The following is an 18,980-nucleotide window of genomic DNA, read 5'->3' as shown; positions in this document are numbered from 1 at the left end:
ACAAATTGGTTTCGTTTCAAAGCTTGATATATAGATTCCACATGTTCTTAAAGAGAGATGCTCTCTTTGGTGGGATTTTAAGGAAATTTTTTTTTTTGGGCTTTTACCAGACAATTTAACAATTGATTCGAAAGTGTACTGCCATTGAGTAAACAAATTGAGTAATATCATCAAACAGAAAAGGCGGCCAGAATTGATCAACAAAACAGGTGTAGTGTTTTACCACGATAATGTCAAATTTCACACAAGTTTGGTAACTCGTCAGAAACTGTTATAACTTAGATGGGACGTGCTATCACACCAACCATATTCGCCAGATCGAGCACACTCAGATTATTACTTGTTCCGGTCTATACAAATTTTTTTTAACTGTAAGACATTTACTTGAAATGACAATGTCAAAAATCACTTGGATCAGTTTTTTGTAAGCAATGATCAAAACTTTTATGAATGTGAAATCATGCTACTACTAGAAATGATGACAACAGGTATTTGACCAAAATGGTTGATATATAATTCAATAAAATATTTATTTATTATAAAAATATTGTGTTTTTTTCCATGGAAAAAAACGAACTTACTTTCCGAACAACTCAATACTTTTACAGTTAGTATTTTTAATATTTAACTTACATTAATATTTATTAATATAAAAAAATTAATTTTTAACAAATATTTAATAAGAGGAGAAAGGGAGATGATAAAATTCTACATCTACATATATTCAACAGCATTTTCACTTCAATTTCACCTTTCCAGAAGAGTTATTCCAACTAAAAAGTATGCGTTCTAGCTACTTCAGCTCCTTGTTCAGAAAAGAAAAATATATACTTTGATCAATTAGTCTAGCTCATTCAGAAAATTAAAGTACTTATTTAGAGCAGGGATAATAAAGGAATGATTCGAAAATACAGTGGTACCTCAGTATATGTCTGCTTTAGAATATGTCCAATTCAGAATATGTCCTGTTTGGACAAAACAAATTTTGCTCGGTATATGATTTAATTGCAATTATACGGACAGTGAAGATCTAGTGAAGTTCTTTTCCAAACTCCATCTTGTGGAGTTGGTTTCCATGTGTATCACAATTCGAAATAGTGATCCCGGTTCGATGGAAACCACACCTCCATACTCAAGTTTATTTACAGATTCTATATGTAGTGTACAAGTTTAATAATATAATACAAGTTGGAACAAATTAGAGTAAGAAATTCAAGGATGAAATTCTTTAAATATCCTGGATTTCAAGGACAAAGCACAGATTTTTGTCATTTTTATATTACAAAGTGACCCATGCAGTCCTCTCTTTGTTTTGTGTGTCATTGTCCTCACCAAAGTTCCATTGTTCCTGTCTTTGCTTCTCCATCATCCTCCATTCACCAGACTTTTACACAACACCACCCTGGGACTGCCAAGGAAACATCGAAGAGACACCTTTGGATGTTTTTTAACTTAAGATCTTTGACTGAGAAGGAGTATCTCCCTGACAACTTTATAAGCTGCCAGTTTACAAACTTTAACAAACAGGTTTTAATTATAATGGTGCCTAAGTCAGTATGTGTTCACTACCATCCATATACCATCCTACATTCTTCATATATCTTGACTGGAGTCTGACTGACTTCCCTTCCCTGGTCATCAAACCTCACACAATGGAGTTTCACCACTTACCATATACATGCTTTGCCTATAATCAACTATCAGTGTTGATTGCCATTTTGTTTCTGGATCAACCTATAAACCCAAGTTTTATTACTGGTTATCAATTTATCTGCTCACATCTTGTCATTTTCATCTATCTGGAGCATTTGGTTTGGGTAGACCATTTGGCATTCCTCTTTCTGCTCTTGGGAATATCCAAGGACTAAATTTGCTTGCTTTTCTTTTTAAATCAAGATCTTCATGAATGATTGAAGGACAGTCTACATGACATATTGATTTCTTCAGCAACTTTTCTGATAATTATCCTGTAATTTTCAGATATCAAATTCTTAACATTTTCAACAGTTCTAAGTTGTCTTATCATTTTTGGAGTTCAGATCTTACATTATCTATGACTGAGTTGTGGCTAGCTTTAAACCTCTTGTACCATTCAAATGCTGTCATACATTTTATTGAAGCTTGAGAATATTGGCCAATATTTTCAAACTGAAGCAAAACTTCAAACAAATGCATTGTTTGTGTAATTCTTTTATTGAAAATCATCAAAACAATGTTACTATGTGTACTTTGAATCAAATTTTCTAGAAATATAGATGCTGCACATGATTGTTGTCATACTCACAGTAAAGTCAAGTTCTTCTGTTTTTTAAAACTAGCTTTAATTTGTTTTTATTTATTTATTTTATTTATTTATTTTATTTTTTCTTTATATTAAGCCAGTCTGGGAGATTTAAGATCATATCTTGTATAATGATAACTTTTAGAATTTTTAGAAATATAAAACAGAATTTAAATATTCTATTTTAATAGCAAAGGATCAAAAATAGTCTAGACTAGATTGAAAATGCTTATCAATAATTTGATTCATTGGTAAATTTTCTACATATTTAGAAAAGAGGTGGTCATACCAAGTATCTATGTCTTGCCTATATCTAGAGTTGTTAGATTGATAAGACTGGATTAAGGACACCTAAAAATAATTAATGTTACCATTCTCCAATTTTTACTCCACCCTGTCCTACTGCAAAAAAACTGTAAGATTTTTTAGTTAGTAACTAAACATTCTACTTACATTTTTTGGATTTTGACTAAAAAATTATAGTTTTCATATTGATTATAAATATTTGCAAATTTTAGTTTAATTTAGAATATGAAACATTTAATGATAAACCATAGCTTTCTATAGGAAAAGATCCACATATAAAAAAAGTGCTTAGACCCATATATAGATATAAGGATCTGCCACTGCCATTAAGAAATACAGGTATTGAAAAATGAAAACTAAGAACAAATTGTGTCCTTTCTAATTTTAATAAAGGACAAGTACAGTTTAACAAAAATGTTGTTCTTTGAAATAAAGGATTCTGACAACCCTACTTACACTTCACAAGTTTAATATGTTTGTATGATTGATTACATTAGAAATGGATATGAAATTGGAATGCATTCCAATCATGAACATATGTAGCATTATAAATATGACTGGAATTCAATGTATATTGCAACTAGTTTATCTATATAATGTATAGTTTTACAAATAAATTTCTAAATAATAAATGAGAAACCAAACTATAAAAAAGATGACTACTTAGAAAACAACACACAATCTTCACATCATTATGAGTGTATGTATTAGAGAAACCAAACACCTTACCAAAATCCAGTACTGTTTTTAATGAAACCAAAAATGTTTTGATCCAACTTGATGGATCTACTACATTTGTTATTCAAACTGAATATGTATTCTAATAAATTTCATTCTTTTATTCAGTTTGAACAAGTGAAGCAGATCCATCAAGCTGGATTGAAACATTTTTAGTTTCATTAAAAATGTTGCTGGATTTTGGTAAGGTGTTTTGTTTCTCATTTATTTAGTTCTCAGGTTTATGGTGATTGTTTATTGCTTTTTAAACAATTATTTAAATGTCTGATAAAGTATCATAGATGAAAGATTTTTGTTTTTGTCAGTACATTTCAATTTAAAAGTTTAGTCTTTTAATTTTCTGCAGACTCTCTTAACATTGCAGGCCCTTACATAACCTTGCTTCATAGTAGTTATGCTATTGATCATGATGCTGGCTTCTTGTATTATAAACAGTTGTAAATCAGTGAACATATACTATTAAACATTTTACAATTATGAAAGAATAATATTGTCATTGAAANATATTAAAAATTATTTGTTTAAATCTTAGATAAAATGTTATATCGAGAAAAAAAAATCTTCTGTTTCTAGTTATTTTTTCCTTAATCCATCTTCGATCTTATACCTAATCCTATGCAAAAATTCTATCTAATGAAAATCTGAATGAGTCAATCTCAATAGTATACAATTTGTGTGAAATTTCAAATTGACGTGATAGAAAAGGGATGCTGAATTGTGCTGGCCTATATTTAGAGCATAGAAATTCTGAATATTTCAGTGATGCTTTTCAAGGCTGATACTATATCAAAGTTTGATTTAAATTTAATTTTAAAATGTTTTCAGATTTAAACTTTTTTCTTAATTGCTTTTCAATTTTTGCTGCTTTTCACCAGTTACATAACTTCTTTTACAATATAAATTTTCTTCTCTTTTAATTCATTTACTGTAAATTATTGAATAAAGTACAGCTAATCAATTACATAAAACCAAGATCTAGAAAATATTTTTTGTGTAATGTTGTAGTATTAGTTTCAGTAATATTTAATTCATTCAGAAAAGCTGTAATATATAATAAAGATGTAGAAAATTTCTTTCTAGTTTGAGTGTGATGAATCAATTTAATTTATATATCAAAATCATTTTTATTTTATTTATTATCAAAATCTGTTTTTTTATTTAGGATAAAAAAATAAAACCTCCCTAAAAATTTACTAATGCTAACAGAAATAAACTTTCATGAAAAATTGTTTATTTAATTGAATAAAGCTAGCTGAACTCCTTGTATCTAAATTTTCTGTACAATGAATGATGTTTTTTAGTTCCCACCTTAATATTCAAATTGAATAATACTAGTGTTCCTAGCATCATTTTCATTTGTTTCAGTGGTATTGTTTCTGTTATATTGTGGTTATGAGCAATTCAGAGATTTTTATCACAAAATTTTAGTGGTCTTACGGACTTATTCTTAATGATTCATAATAGTTGTATGCTCTTAGAAACTTAGCATAAAGTTGCTATTGGTAACAAATCATACAGGAACACTCCTTTTGATGGAAAAAGTAGATTTATTTTCTATAATTTACAACAGATATGCATTTTGGGCTTTATGCCCCTCTTCAGTCTTTATTTTATTATGTATATTAGTAAAACTAAAAATAATTATAGTGACAGTGGAATAACTAATTATTAAAATTGTGGGGTAAAACTGTAAAAATAAAAATATTTTGGTTAAAATGTATAAAAAAAATTGACTAATAAAGGTAATAAAAACAGACCTTTAAAACCAATAAAAGATGGTTAAAAACAAGGCGTAAATGCTTTCACCATATGTTTATCAGAAAGTCTGATACTTTATACGGTACAACAAAAAAGGAGGTGGGGGAAGAAGAACATCTTAAAACGGACTCTTCTTGTTTCGATAGTAACAGTTGCCAGATCTCGCCGATGACAATGCCAGTATCTAAAGTCATTCTATTAATTTAGTTTATTTTAATAATTTCAATATGTTCAAAAAATTTTCTTTTAATATTTTTTTCTTTTTTAGAAATTTTGACACTGTCAAGTGAGATCGCGTAACCAGCATCATTGTAGTGTGTGGTGACCGCTGAGTTTGTGTAACTATACTTCACAGCCATTATATACTCTCTAATTCTGATTTTTAACATTCTACCCATCTCACCTATGTAATAATATTTTGATTGANCTAAAAATAATTATAGTGACAGTGGAATAACTAATTATTAAAATTGTGGGGTAAAACTGTAAAAATAAAAATATTTTGGTTAAAACGTATAAAAAATTTGACTAATAAAGATAGTAAAACATATAATCCTTAAAACCCTCAGGAAGTCTCAAAACTTCCTGATAAACATAGTGAAAGCCTTTACACCTTGTTTTTAATCAGTTTTTATATGTTTTAAGGGTTTTTTTGTATGGGTGTTCCTGTATGATTTGTTATCAATAGCAAGTTTATGCTAAGTTCCGAAGAACATACAGCTATTGAGAGAATAGCAAGCAATCAAGTTCTAAGGTTCATAATAGTTGTTTTTATATAGTAGTACCTTACCAAAGGCAGTAAATATACATATAGGTCATGCAAAGTTGTTTAAACAGTAAGAAAACAAAATTGTTTGCAGTTTGTAAGGACTTTTTTACTGAACAAAATACTCTAGTTGAGCTATTCTATACAATAAAAATTGGTATATAAACTGTAGCAGTCATTGGAAAAATGCACAAAATTTCTGTTTCAAACTTATCATACAGTAACACACATGAAGAGAATAGACTCTATTATTTAAGACACATTATTTCTGTACAAAGTGGTATACAGAAATAATATATTAAATAATCATCCATTGTCCATCTGTCTGTCTGTCCTTCCTAAATTTCAAGAACTGTGTTAGATAGATAAAAGTCAAGACCATATATGGAAAGCTTAGGGAGCCCCAATAAACTACATATGAACTTCCAGTTTGTACCAGAACTATTTCAATTCAAAAATTTTTCCCTGAAAGGAGTTAGATAAATGACCAGCACAACTGTGTTGCTAGCAGGAAAAGTATGATGTATAGGTGCAAGACATTACTAATTTGAGGTGGAGAGCATGTATTTTATATTAAATAAATTAAAAATATGATTAAAAGTTACTGCCCCACATTGTGATGATGTCACAATAAATAATTGCTCATTATTTTTATATCTAAAGCTAAAGACACTTCTATTAAAGCTGGAACTAGCTAAGTGTAATACTCTGTTCGCATTGAGCATTTCAATCTAGATTGTGATAAGATCAGTGACTGTGCCATGGTGCAATCTCTCTTGATCACTTAAATCTCGATTGAAATGAGGTTCATGATTGACACAAGAGAGTTTTTGAAACTAGATCCAGTCATAAAAGAGTTCTTACAATCCCACATGCATGAAAAGAAACAAGATGGCTGTAGAACAAGAGTCTGGCTATCAACAGAGAAATAAAAAAGATATTTGGAGAGATGACAAGATCTGGCTATTGTTAGATATATGGCACAAAAAGGTAGTAACCAGTTTCCATTTTGTTTGTTGGTGTTTGTGACTTATTGCATAGTTATGTTAGTTTTATCATTGCACGCAATAGCTGGATTCTTCTCAAATGGACTGTATGTGTGAACAGCTCAACGTTTGACTGGTGATACTTGCAATCAAGATTGTGAGTAAATAGAGATTAAAGTGAGTCTTGGATTGTGTATGAACACAGTATAAATCATACTTCTGCTCCTTTTCCAGCAACCAACATTTTATAAAAACAAATTCTTTCAATCACTTTTAGAGGTTTTAAACCAATATAATTTGAACATTTAAACTGAGAAATTCAAAACATTCTTACATTGCTTTTTGTATTTTAAATATGAATTTAAAAATTGAATAAACTGATGTATTTTAAATGCCAGGATGTTAAAATATCTAAAAATATGAAAGAAATTAAGTATGTAAGAATATTATTTAAAAATATATTATTTTATGTGGTAGATTTTGTCTAAAAGTGTGTAAATTGTAAAATAATTCTGAAATATGTAGGCTATTTCCAAATCATTATCTTGATCCTTAAGAGTCAAATATTGAAAATTTTAGGGGGTATTCATGATGGGAGCTTTTCTCACAATTTAGAAGATCTGAATTATACAAAAGCTGTGAATTGTGAACATGCATTTGGATCAGACAATTTCAGGAATGTAACAAACTTAAAAATTTTTGGTATTGCTAACTACAAAAGTTGTAATTCTTATTTTATCCTTATTGGACATTTTATTGTTCAACATTGTTGTCTTTTAAGAGAAGTTATTTTGTACCATTTCTGTAAGTTTAAAAATATGACAAATAGTCCCTCTATTAGTGGATGTCAATACTCCACTAATATACTCTATTAGTGGATGTTTACTCCAAGGCAACTTTCATTTAAACTGTTGGCTTTTGCCACAGAACCTGTACTAATGAAGTCAAGGTCAAGAGAAGTTATGCTTTTTTTACTTTTAAGAAGACTGTAAAAACTGTTATAGCAGGAAAAGCTATGTTCATGAATACCCCTATTATTTAACAACAAAAACTAAAAATATTTATATTTAATTTTAATAGGTGGATTCTGAAAAGAATCAGAACAGGATCTTAATATTTGTGAAGGTGTATCCAAATGTTATCACACCAGATAACTTGTATAGTGACATTTTTATTTCATCCATATCTGATTCTCCTATTACAGCACTTTATCACACTGTTAAAAAAGTATTTGCTCCTGTATTGTTAAGAAATGAACGTTGGAGTGAAATATTTAATCCAAAACTACAGAACTTATTATGTGATTTAGAAGCTGGTCTTGGTACAGTTGTTAGACAAACAGATCCCAATGTTAAAGTACATCAAAACAAGTCTTTATCTGGTAAATATATAAAAGTAGTAAAATTGTATTTTTAAATATATCAATAATAATATTATATTGATAATTAATATAAATTATTAACAAGAATGATGAATTAATTGTTATTGAATGATTATGTATTAAGTTATGAATATATATTGTTGCTTTATATTGATTACATTAAAGATGGAATCATTAAATATCAATTAGTTAACAAAAATAACAATAAATAATTAAATAGTTTAGTCAAAATGGATTTATTAAATCTATGGAATTTATTAATGTAATACAAAAAATTTTATCTAGAGGAGAAAAAGAAAATTTTATTAGTTGATTATTGATTGATTAGTACTAGTTAATTAATTAACATATTAACATATAATATGTATATACTATAAATATGAATTTACATGATTTACTTGATTTTATAAATTTTTTTTTCCAGAAATTCAAACACCATTAGATGAATTTAAATATTGGGCAGATAAATCAATTAATGGAAAAAGTGATTCTGAAAAACAAAGGGCTAGTTATTTTTATGAAATCTTTAATCAATTAGAAAATGGTTTTTCTAATTTAAACTCATTATCATTAGTTGAATGTAAAGATTTCTTTGATATAGTTTTTACTGTGTTAGATGATATCTGGAAACAAGAAGAATATTCTCCTCCATATCCTCAGGACAGAATGGAACATTTATTAGATATTATTGGTTAGTACTAAACTAACAAATTGAAATAACCACTCACCACACTGAAATTATAAAGACACACACTGAACCAATTACAGTGTGATAATAAAATATGGTTAAGAACCTGATGCAGAGCCCAGAAGGGGTTCAAAAACATTTGTTTTTGTTGTTTTATTATGACACCATAATTGGTTCAGAGTGCATCATAACAAATTAAAATTTTAAACTATTACAATTAAATATGAATAAATATAAATTATTCAAATATTAATTCATATTTAATTTTAATGGCTTTTAATTAGCTGAATAATTAAATTTTCTACCTTCTGCTATTAAATATATTTTTACTATTTATAATTATCCATAATATATATATATATAGATATTTGAAGAATCAAGATAAGTTAAATAATGAAATATATATTGAATAAATTTATCAATAATTCAGTATATCTAAAACTAGAAATGATTCATCTAACTAATTAATTGAAGGAATGTATGTATATCTCATAAATGTATATAGATTTTTTATGACATTTATGAGTTATTTTTTATTTAAGTAGCTGAATAATTAATTTTCTACTTTGATGCAATTATCCATTGAAAGATTTTAGTTATAATAATTTTACTAATGGTAATTTTAATGTTAATTTATTTTACTAATAGTAATTAAGTAATAATTCTTTGAACATTAAGTTTATCTTTAATTTTATTCTTTATTAATTTTTATTTTAGGTAATGCAGTTGCTATTCATATTCAGAAGAAGCTTAGTCATTTAGGATTATGGGAGCAGTCATTTTCTGTTATTGAAGATTATCTTCATCAAGCAATTGATTTATGTGAAACTTGGCAAGATATTTGTCAAAAATTAACTACAATTTTTTGGCCAAATTTTAGAAATCATCCATGGAAGAAAAGTGCATTTATTCCAAAATACATTGTAAAATTTTCAGAAAGATTACTTCAGGTAAAAATGTATTTTTTATCATATAATTATGAAAAGTAAATTTTATCTATAAAAATACCTGCTATTTGAAATTATTTAAATAAGTTTTGAATTTCATAATGATTTCTTTTTAGAAAAGTTTTCATAAGAATTAATACAATATATAGTTAATGTTAAAAAACTACAATATAACTCAGCCAGCATAGATATGCCAAGAGAGATGGCAAAATGTCAATGATAGGCATTTCTTGTCTTGTCTTGGACTCATCTTGGAAGGTATTAGGTAGAAAAGAAGCTTTGCTAAAGTGCTCATTAGTTGCTAGAAGTGAATTTAGTATGAGATTTACTTTGTCTTGTCATATACTTTTTAAGGCTTCTTTGTTCTACCATGGAGGTACATCTCATAACAGATACTTTCACAGTGGAACAAAAAACATTCAATTCAGCAAAAGGAAAGCAAAAAATGGTGATTTTATTATTCCTGTTGCTCATTCCACAAACTGTTTGAATCAAATTTCTAGAGTATCATTGTTGAAAATAAAAAAGAATTGCCAAAAAGCAGGCAATGACAATGAGCAAAATTTTACTTCAGCATCCAAAGAAAGACATTCTGGAAACAATGGCATTAGATAGCTTTGGTTGTGATGAGGCTTTCTTTTTGATGTAGAAACCATGGATTGTCCATGGTTTCTACATCAAAAAGAAAGCCTCATCAATTCCTAAATTACTGCCCTACTTAAAAGAAAAGATCAGTTTGTCTTGGAAGAAAAACACATGCCACATAAAGTACTTTTCTTCTTCTGAAAACAGTCCTTTACACATAAATATTTCCTTCCATATCTGAAAAAAACCCCTATTTTACAAATAGACTGGTTTAGTTTATTTATGTCTACTCATATTGATAATCTTGGCTGAGTTGGCTGGACAATGCATAAGAATTTGTATAGTCTGTATAACAAAAATTGAACATCTTTATTTGAATATCACTTTGGACTTGCTTATGTAACTTCAGTTATCTTTTCAAACTAAACAAACTTATGTTCTCTATGTGAACATTACATAACATTTAAGTTATCTGTAACTATCTACAACAGGTTTTGATTTAATAATTTAGAAAAAAATTCACAAAACCAAAAGCAAATTACCTCTTATAGTAAAAGCATGAGAAATTACTTTATTTTTCAGTTTGTTGGCATTTTTATTAAGAAAATTTGCATACTGTTAATATTTAATATTTTCTCATTAGCTTTATTTCACCTTTCATTTGTTTATGTTTAAATATACAACTTGATGTTATTGTTAAGCCTATTCACAATGTGCTTTGTTGTGTTTAAAAAATGTTGAATGTAATCACTAATTATTAGACAGAATATCTGTTTATAGCAATTAGAATCTGCATTATATAGTTTGATGATACAGTCATTTGTTGTAATAATGATAAAATATATACCTGTGCCATAGGCATAAGCAGTGGCATTATTGTAAGTGAATATATGATGACAGTATGAACAAACAGAAAAATGTTGGTCTATATGGATTTGTAAGGTCATATAATCTCAGTCCCAGTCAGATATTGAAATGAAAGGATAATTTTTAAACTTGATTTTTGGAATGAAAGGGATCATGACTGGACAATGAGAGTGGAAAAAGGTCCTATGTTTGGTGAGAGTATTCTGGATAAAGGATGATTCATTAATCCATTTAAAATTTATCAATCCTATTTATTGAGAGAGAGGTTTTTTTTACAATAACAAGAACAATCTCTTTATAAATCATTTATCAAACTTACTTTTTGAATGTCCTTGGTTTCCTCGGTTAATAACGATAAAAAAATATATATATATTTTAACTTAAAAATTAAATGTTTTCATTTATTTTGTTTTAATGTTCAATATATGATGCTTATTTTATCCTTTGTAATGTTTTTTAGATTTTAGATCTGAGAGCTGTACATTATCAATTAACAAAACTTCTTAGTCTTGAAGAACAAAATGAATTACAAATGAATAAAGTTTTTTTAGTGTTTAAAGATTTGAATCCTCTTCAGTATAATTCATACACAGATCAAATATGGAAGTCAGCCATAAAAAGATATGAAGATGAACTTTTTCCTGCTGAAAAAAGAGTTGCTAATAAACTTAGAATGCAATTACAAACAACTCAAAATAATGTCTTGCAGGTAATCTATTAATTATAGTTAATAAATATAATAATGGGAAATAAATCAATCTTAATGTACAGAAATAAAAATACTTTTATTTTGATGAATCATTTAATTATAAAAATACATGTATTTTATTTATTATAGAATTTTTTAAATTTGAAACATAGAAATTAAATTATTACATTTTCTCAAATTTATTGTTCATTACATGATACAAAATATATCTTTAATGAAAACCAAAACAAATTATGATTTTTACACTAAATTTACATTTTAAAAAGTTTTTCAATTTTGTATATCACAATTAATTTTAATTTGATATACAATTTTAAAAAAGTTGAAATAAATTATCTTGTCAATTTTAGTTTATTAATTAATAAATTTATTGAACTTTCTAAACAGAAATATAAATAATATGAAACACTAAAAAACTTTAAAGATATCAAAATACAATTTTTTTTTCATTGTACTAATTGAGATTGCATAAGTTTATTTAAAATGTTTTAGAAACTGCAAATATATACTATATTTTAATTTTTTGTTCCTTTTTATAGAATTTGCTTTAATTCATTTAATAATAATATATACATAATTGTTTAAATCTATACTAGTTAATACAGCAGTTTAAAAGATATGAAGAATTAATTAAAAGGCCAGGAATCCAAAATGAATTAACTCCTGAAAGGTAATATATATTTAATATTTAAATTGATTAATTAATTTCAAGATTTTATCTTAAAGACTATATAATTTACAGAAAAACTATAAATGAAAAAATAAATTTCATAATTTTACTCTTAGAATATTAATGTTTCATATGTATAATTATACAAGAACAACAATTATTTAATAATTTAAGAAAATGAGTGACAATAAAAAAGAAATAAATTGTTTTATGGTTATAGTTTTTTATTTTAATTGACGTATATTAATAATCTTTGATTTTTCAACAGAGAACTAACTTTAATTTTCACTACTTTATTATTACTAATTATTTTAATCATAATGTTTGACAATGATAAAAAGTTACTTGATTATTAAATCTGACAAAATCATTTTTGGAAATTTTTTTGAATTATTATGTATATAAGAATCCTTTCAAATGATTTAGAAAACTTTTGAAAATTTAAAATTTAAAAATAGAAATATTTCTATGTATAAATTAATAATAATAAATTGATAACCTTTATCTAATCTTTGGAATTAAACATCATCAACTTTTTAACTGCTAAAAGTAGGGGAAAAATTTACATTATTTAATTGCATAGTAAGATTAACTTATATAAAAGACACTTGAAATTTTCAAACATAAATTTGTTAGAAATAATCATCAATTTTTAGCTTTTAAAGTAAATTAGCATTTATGTGATTCATAGCATGAGGTTCCATTTACTATTCAAGAATTATCCAAGTATTTATTCCCATCTTTGATATTCATCATTCCTGTATTTGATATTATAGAAAATAAAATGTTTTATGAGTTTAAATGTGTTAGAAGACAGTTTTTATGTGTAATTTTTTTTTAATCTAGGCACAATGATTATAAAAAATCAAGATTGTTCTTAATTTTTTTATATTAATTGCCAAGATAAAGGCAGATTTAGAGTTTGAGTTCTGGATTCCACATTACCTAAAAATAGAAACTTATAATGGAAACTGAAAAAATAAATTCTATTTGAACAAAATTTCATACAATCTAGAAAGAAAAGTTGGCTTTTTGCAATATTTATAGTAATCAATAAATGTAATTATTTTAAAATTTTCATAAATTTAATATTTCTGTTAGGAATGAACAAAATTAACGATCTTTTAAATTTCAAAAAATAAGCCATCTTTGATTTTGAATGAAATAGAGATTTATACAAATATAAACATCCATTAACCCAATTTTTGATTAAGGCCAAATGATCTGCCTGATTATAGTGTATTATAACATAGCTACTATTTAATAATTAAATATTAAATAATTAAATATTAATTTTGCATAGAGGTGTCATCTCTTAAATAGTAATCATATTATAGTCTGATGGCAGATCATTTGGCCTTAATAGAGATTTATAAAAATTGAAATGCAGTAATATACTGATTATCCAAAGTAATATAGACCAATACTACTCAGATAATTAAAACTTGAATAAAATAGATAGCCACAGCCATTTTATATTAAAAATTTCAAATATAAAAGATTCAAAAGTTATATCACTTTTAAGCCTCTTTTTGTGTCTGAGTGAATTTTACTATATAAGAACATTTTTTACATCATTTATTATATAGCTAATATGTACAATAGTTTTAAGAATAAAAAATCTAGAAACAAGATGTGTAACTTTCCCAGTGAAAAATGCTTAGAATTAAGTATTTGTCATACATTTTTAGTTTTTTTTTATGTTTTATTAAATAACTATTTCTAAATATATTTTAGAAATAGTTGTTGTAAAGTTGTAACAGATCATTTGTTGTTATTCTCTGTACATAGAATTCTCCTTACACAGGGGTATCAGATGCTCAAAATATTGATTTCCTGATATTCATTAATTAGAAAATTTCCTGCATTTGAATTTTTGTTACAATCTATATTAATATTAACTTTTTAAATGTATTTCAGCAATTTGAAAAAGTAAAACCTAACTAACAAAATTAAAATGAATAGAGTTAAGGAAATATGTCAGAAAAGTCATGTATACTTTTCTTTTATTTAGAGAAATGCTTCTTGGTCAACTTTTAGAATACATTGCAAATGTACGTCAAGAATTTTCTAATTGTATTAAAGGAAATAATGAAAATTTACCTCAGCTTACAAATATGCCTGAAATTATTAACAGTATAGTATGGGTCAGACAGCTAGAGAAAAAGGTAAAAAGGAATTTTATTCAATATTTATATTAAAGTAAAAGTAATATAAAACTACTGCTTTATCTATAATTAATAAATTAATATAAATGAAGATATTTTTTGTAATTAAAAAATCAAAATGAATTTATCAAACACATAAAAATAATATATTACACTATGTTTAATTGATTACTATTAAAAGTATAAAACAAAATAGCATAAGTAAATTTTTACGTTTTATATTATTCTGTTTAAGTATTCATAATTTAATAGTAATATTTAATAATAATTTTCTTAGGCTGATGAATTTTAGCAAAAATATAAAATAATATCAAACATTTAATAAAGCAATTTTACAAAATGAATGTTAAGTATTTTACATTCTTGCATTTTTAATAAACTGACAACAGTCTTAAAATTATTGTTAAATAGCTATCATATGTTTTCTGTTATATATTACAATGATGATAATTTTATATATTCAGTCATATAACTAATTATATATAATATACTAAAATCAAATAAAAAGTTAACAGTAATAACTAATTAATCTTCTTAATAGCTACCTTTGAAATTGTTATGAATTTGAAAGACTTATCATACCACAGTTTACAATAGGAAAGTTTACTGAGTTTTTATTAAATTAATATGTAAATTTTGGACCTATTAGTGGTTTTATCTCACATATTCTTGTCTTTTCATAGCAAATTCAAAAGTAGCTATTAAGAAGATTAATTGAAAAATAGGACAGAAAGCAAATAATTATAAACAATAACTAAATAACCAAAAAGTTATCACCTTAGATATTAAACTAATTTTGGTAATTTCAATGAAATACAAAAATTATACTACAATACACTCAATTTTGAGGAAGCTGGGTAATCTATAAACTTAACTATATGTGTGTAAGTCTGGTTAATTATATAGGGGAAACTGGGAGACAGCTGCAAATTAGAATTTGAGAACACAAAGCAGCAATTAGACTAAAATATAACCAGTTTAAATGGTTTAAGCATTGTGAGGAATTTGGATCTGTTATTACTAAAAGTAATGTTAAAATCATCTATAGAGAAGGATTTGTATTTTCATAAATTTAAAGAACATATGACAATATACATGCAGATAACACTATAAATTTAAATAATAGAATTGAGATAGAGGGTGTGTGAATTGATGTCATGCAGAATAAAATGTGACTAAACTTGTGACTAAACTAATGCCAGTCAATTGATGATATACAACTAGCAGAAAGTTTATAAATTGTTTTATTTGTTTCAAAGAAAAAGATCAGTTTGTAAGTTTGTTTTTTATATTATTTGTAAGATCTAAATCACATGTTATATTTTTAGCCTGAAGAGAATTAATGTATGAGAAAGCATTCACTTAAAATGTATTGCTTGATAAAAATAAATAATTTTGTTATGAGTTTTTCATTGACATATGTTCTATATCTCTAAGTTCAAGGGGGTAGAAACAAACTGAATATTTTTATGTTGATTTAGCAAATGTCTCTTCAATCTGAAAAAATCTTTCCGGTAGACTACCTCACAGCCAATTCAGGTTATAAACTCCTTTTATTATTCTTTACAGATGCTTTTCGAGCTAGATTAATTTACTAGCTCCTTCTCTGTGCTACAAAATAAATTAAATTGATAAAAAAACAATTTGAGTATCATTTTCTGTAACATTCGAATTGTTTTTAATCAATTTTATAATTTAATTTATTTTGTAGCACTGAGGAGGAGCTAGTAAATTAATCTAGCTTGAAATGCATCTGTAAAGAACAATAAAAGGAGTTTATAACCTGAATTGGCTGTGAGGTAGTCTACCGGAAAGATTTTTTCGGATTGAAGAGACATTCACTAAATCAACATTAAAAACAGCTAAACCATTGGAAATTTCAGAACATGAATATTTTTAGTTTTTAAAGTTTAAGTTTGGTTTTTAAGCTATAGTAAGAAATAAGATTACATTTGATAAATTTTTAAAGTTGATTGCTATTATATTATTATAATAATTTATTTATTTCCTTATTTATTTATTTATTTTATTTACTCATTAATTCAATGAGTTAATTTAAATAAATAAAATGATATGTAGTTAATTTTTGATTTTTGTATTTTTCCTTTATAATTTGTCTATATTTAAAGTTATATAAAATATTTTCAAAATTATGTTAAAATTTATTAAAACATTACTTTTCAGTTAACTGATATTAGAAAGATNAATTAACATATTAACATATAATATGTATATACTATAAATATGAATTTACATGATTTACTTGATTTTATAAATTTTTTTTTCCAGAAATTCAAACACCATTAGATGAATTTAAATATTGGGCAGATAAATCAATTAATGGAAAAAGTGATTCTGAAAAACAAAGGGCTAGTTATTTTTATGAAATCTTTAATCAATTAGAAAATGGTTTTTCTAATTTAAACTCATTATCATTAGTTGAATGTAAAGATTTCTTTGATATAGTTTTTACTGTGTTAGATGATATCTGGAAACAAGAAGAATATTCTCCTCCATATCCTCAGGACAGAATGGAACATTTATTAGATATTATTGGTTAGTACTAAACTAACAAATTGAAATAACCACTCACCACACTGAAATTATAAAGACACACACTGAACCAATTACAGTGTGATAATAAAATATGGTTAAGAACCTGATGCAGAGCCCAGAAGGGGTTCAAAAACATTTGTTTTTGTTGTTTTATTATGACACCATAATTGGTTCAGAGTGCATCATAACAAATTAAAATTTTAAACTATTACAATTAAATNACATTAAAAACAGCTAAACCATTGGAAATTTCAGAACATGAATATTTTTAGTTTTTAAAGTTTAAGTTTGGTTTTTAAGCTATAGTAAGAAATAAGATTACATTTGATAAATTTTTAAAGTTGATTGCTATTATATTATTATAATAATTTATTTATTTCCTTATTTATTTATTTATTTTATTTACTCATTAATTCAATGAGTTAATTTAAATAAATAAAATGATATGTAGTTAATTTTTGATTTTTGTATTTTTCCTTTATAATTTGTCTATATTTAAAGTTATATAAAATATTTTCAAAATTATGTTAAAATTTATTAAAACATTACTTTTCAGTTAACTGATATTAGAAAGATAGCACAGGTATTATTGAAAGATTTGTCAAGTTATCAGAATTTTTCTAAAGAATTGGAAGAGGTAATGGGTGAATTTCATGAATATCATAAAGAACAATTTGGTAATTGGTGCAGAGAAATTCAGCTTGGTATCAAAGAAAAATCCTTGGGGTAAGTTAATAAACTTTTTAAGAATCTGTGTAAATTTTTTCTTGTGTTACAGAAATAAATTCATTGATAAATGATGATTAGAAATTGAGAAAATTACATTTAACTGATTNTTGAACATTAAGTTTATCTTTAATTTTATTCTTTATTAATTTTTATTTTAGGTAATGCAGTTGCTATTCATATTCAGAAGAAGCTTAGTCATTTAGGATTATGGGAGCAGTCATTTTCTGTTATTGAAGATTATCTTCATCAAGCAATTGATTTATGTGAAACTTGGCAAGATATTTGTCAAAAATTAACTACAATTTTTTGGCCAAATTTTAGAAATCATCCATGGAAGAAAAGTGCATTTATTCCAAAATACATTGTAAAATTTTCAGAAAGATTACTTCAGGTAAAAATGTATTTTTTATCATATAATTATGAAAAGTAAATTTTATCTATAAAAATACCTGCTATTTGAAATTATTTAAATAAGTTTTGAATTTCATAATGATTTCTTTTTAGAAAAGTTTTCATAAGAATTAATACAATATATAGTTAATGTTAAAAAACTACAATATAACTCAGCCAGCATAGATATGCCAAGAGAGATGGCAAAATGTCAATGATAGGCATTTCTTGTCTTGTCTTGGACTCATCTTGGAAGGTATTAGGTAGAAAAGAAGCTTTGCTAAAGTGCTCATTAGTTGCTAGAAGTGAATTTAGTATGAGATTTACTTTGTCTTGTCATATACTTTTTAAGGCTTCTTTGTTCTACCATGGAGGTACATCTCATAACAGATACTTTCACAGTGGAACAAAAAACATTCAATTCAGCAAAAGGAAAGCAAAAAATGGTGATTTTA

At 25.7% G+C, this 18,980-nt stretch overlaps 1 protein-coding gene across 1 annotated transcript in view; it reads left to right on the top strand.

Annotated features, from left to right (window-relative positions):
• The window catches only part of LOC111636080 (cytoplasmic dynein 2 heavy chain 1-like), a gene marked incomplete at its 3' end in the record, with an annotated part of 147,900 nt that overhangs the window by 2,068 nt on the left and 126,852 nt on the right, over nt 1-18,980 (top strand). The window contains exons 3-9 of the mRNA XM_023381249.1: nt 7,916-8,216; nt 8,641-8,907; nt 9,622-9,854; nt 11,764-12,012; nt 12,609-12,682; nt 14,697-14,850; nt 17,963-18,132. Of these exons, the coding sequence (XP_023237017.1) occupies nt 7,916-8,216; nt 8,641-8,907; nt 9,622-9,854; nt 11,764-12,012; nt 12,609-12,682; nt 14,697-14,850; nt 17,963-18,132 (1,448 nt within the window). The remainder of the gene's footprint in view (nt 1-7,915; nt 8,217-8,640; nt 8,908-9,621; nt 9,855-11,763; nt 12,013-12,608; nt 12,683-14,696; nt 14,851-17,962; nt 18,133-18,980) is intronic.

Source organism: Centruroides sculpturatus, unplaced genomic scaffold (genome assembly GCF_000671375.1).
Source record: "Centruroides sculpturatus isolate CEXI.00-Female unplaced genomic scaffold, Cexi_2.0 scaffold962, whole genome shotgun sequence".
NCBI lineage: Eukaryota > Metazoa > Arthropoda > Arachnida > Scorpiones > Buthidae > Centruroides > Centruroides sculpturatus.
Note: the sequence above shows the minus strand (reverse complement) of the source record. Positions and strands in the feature narration are given on the sequence as shown.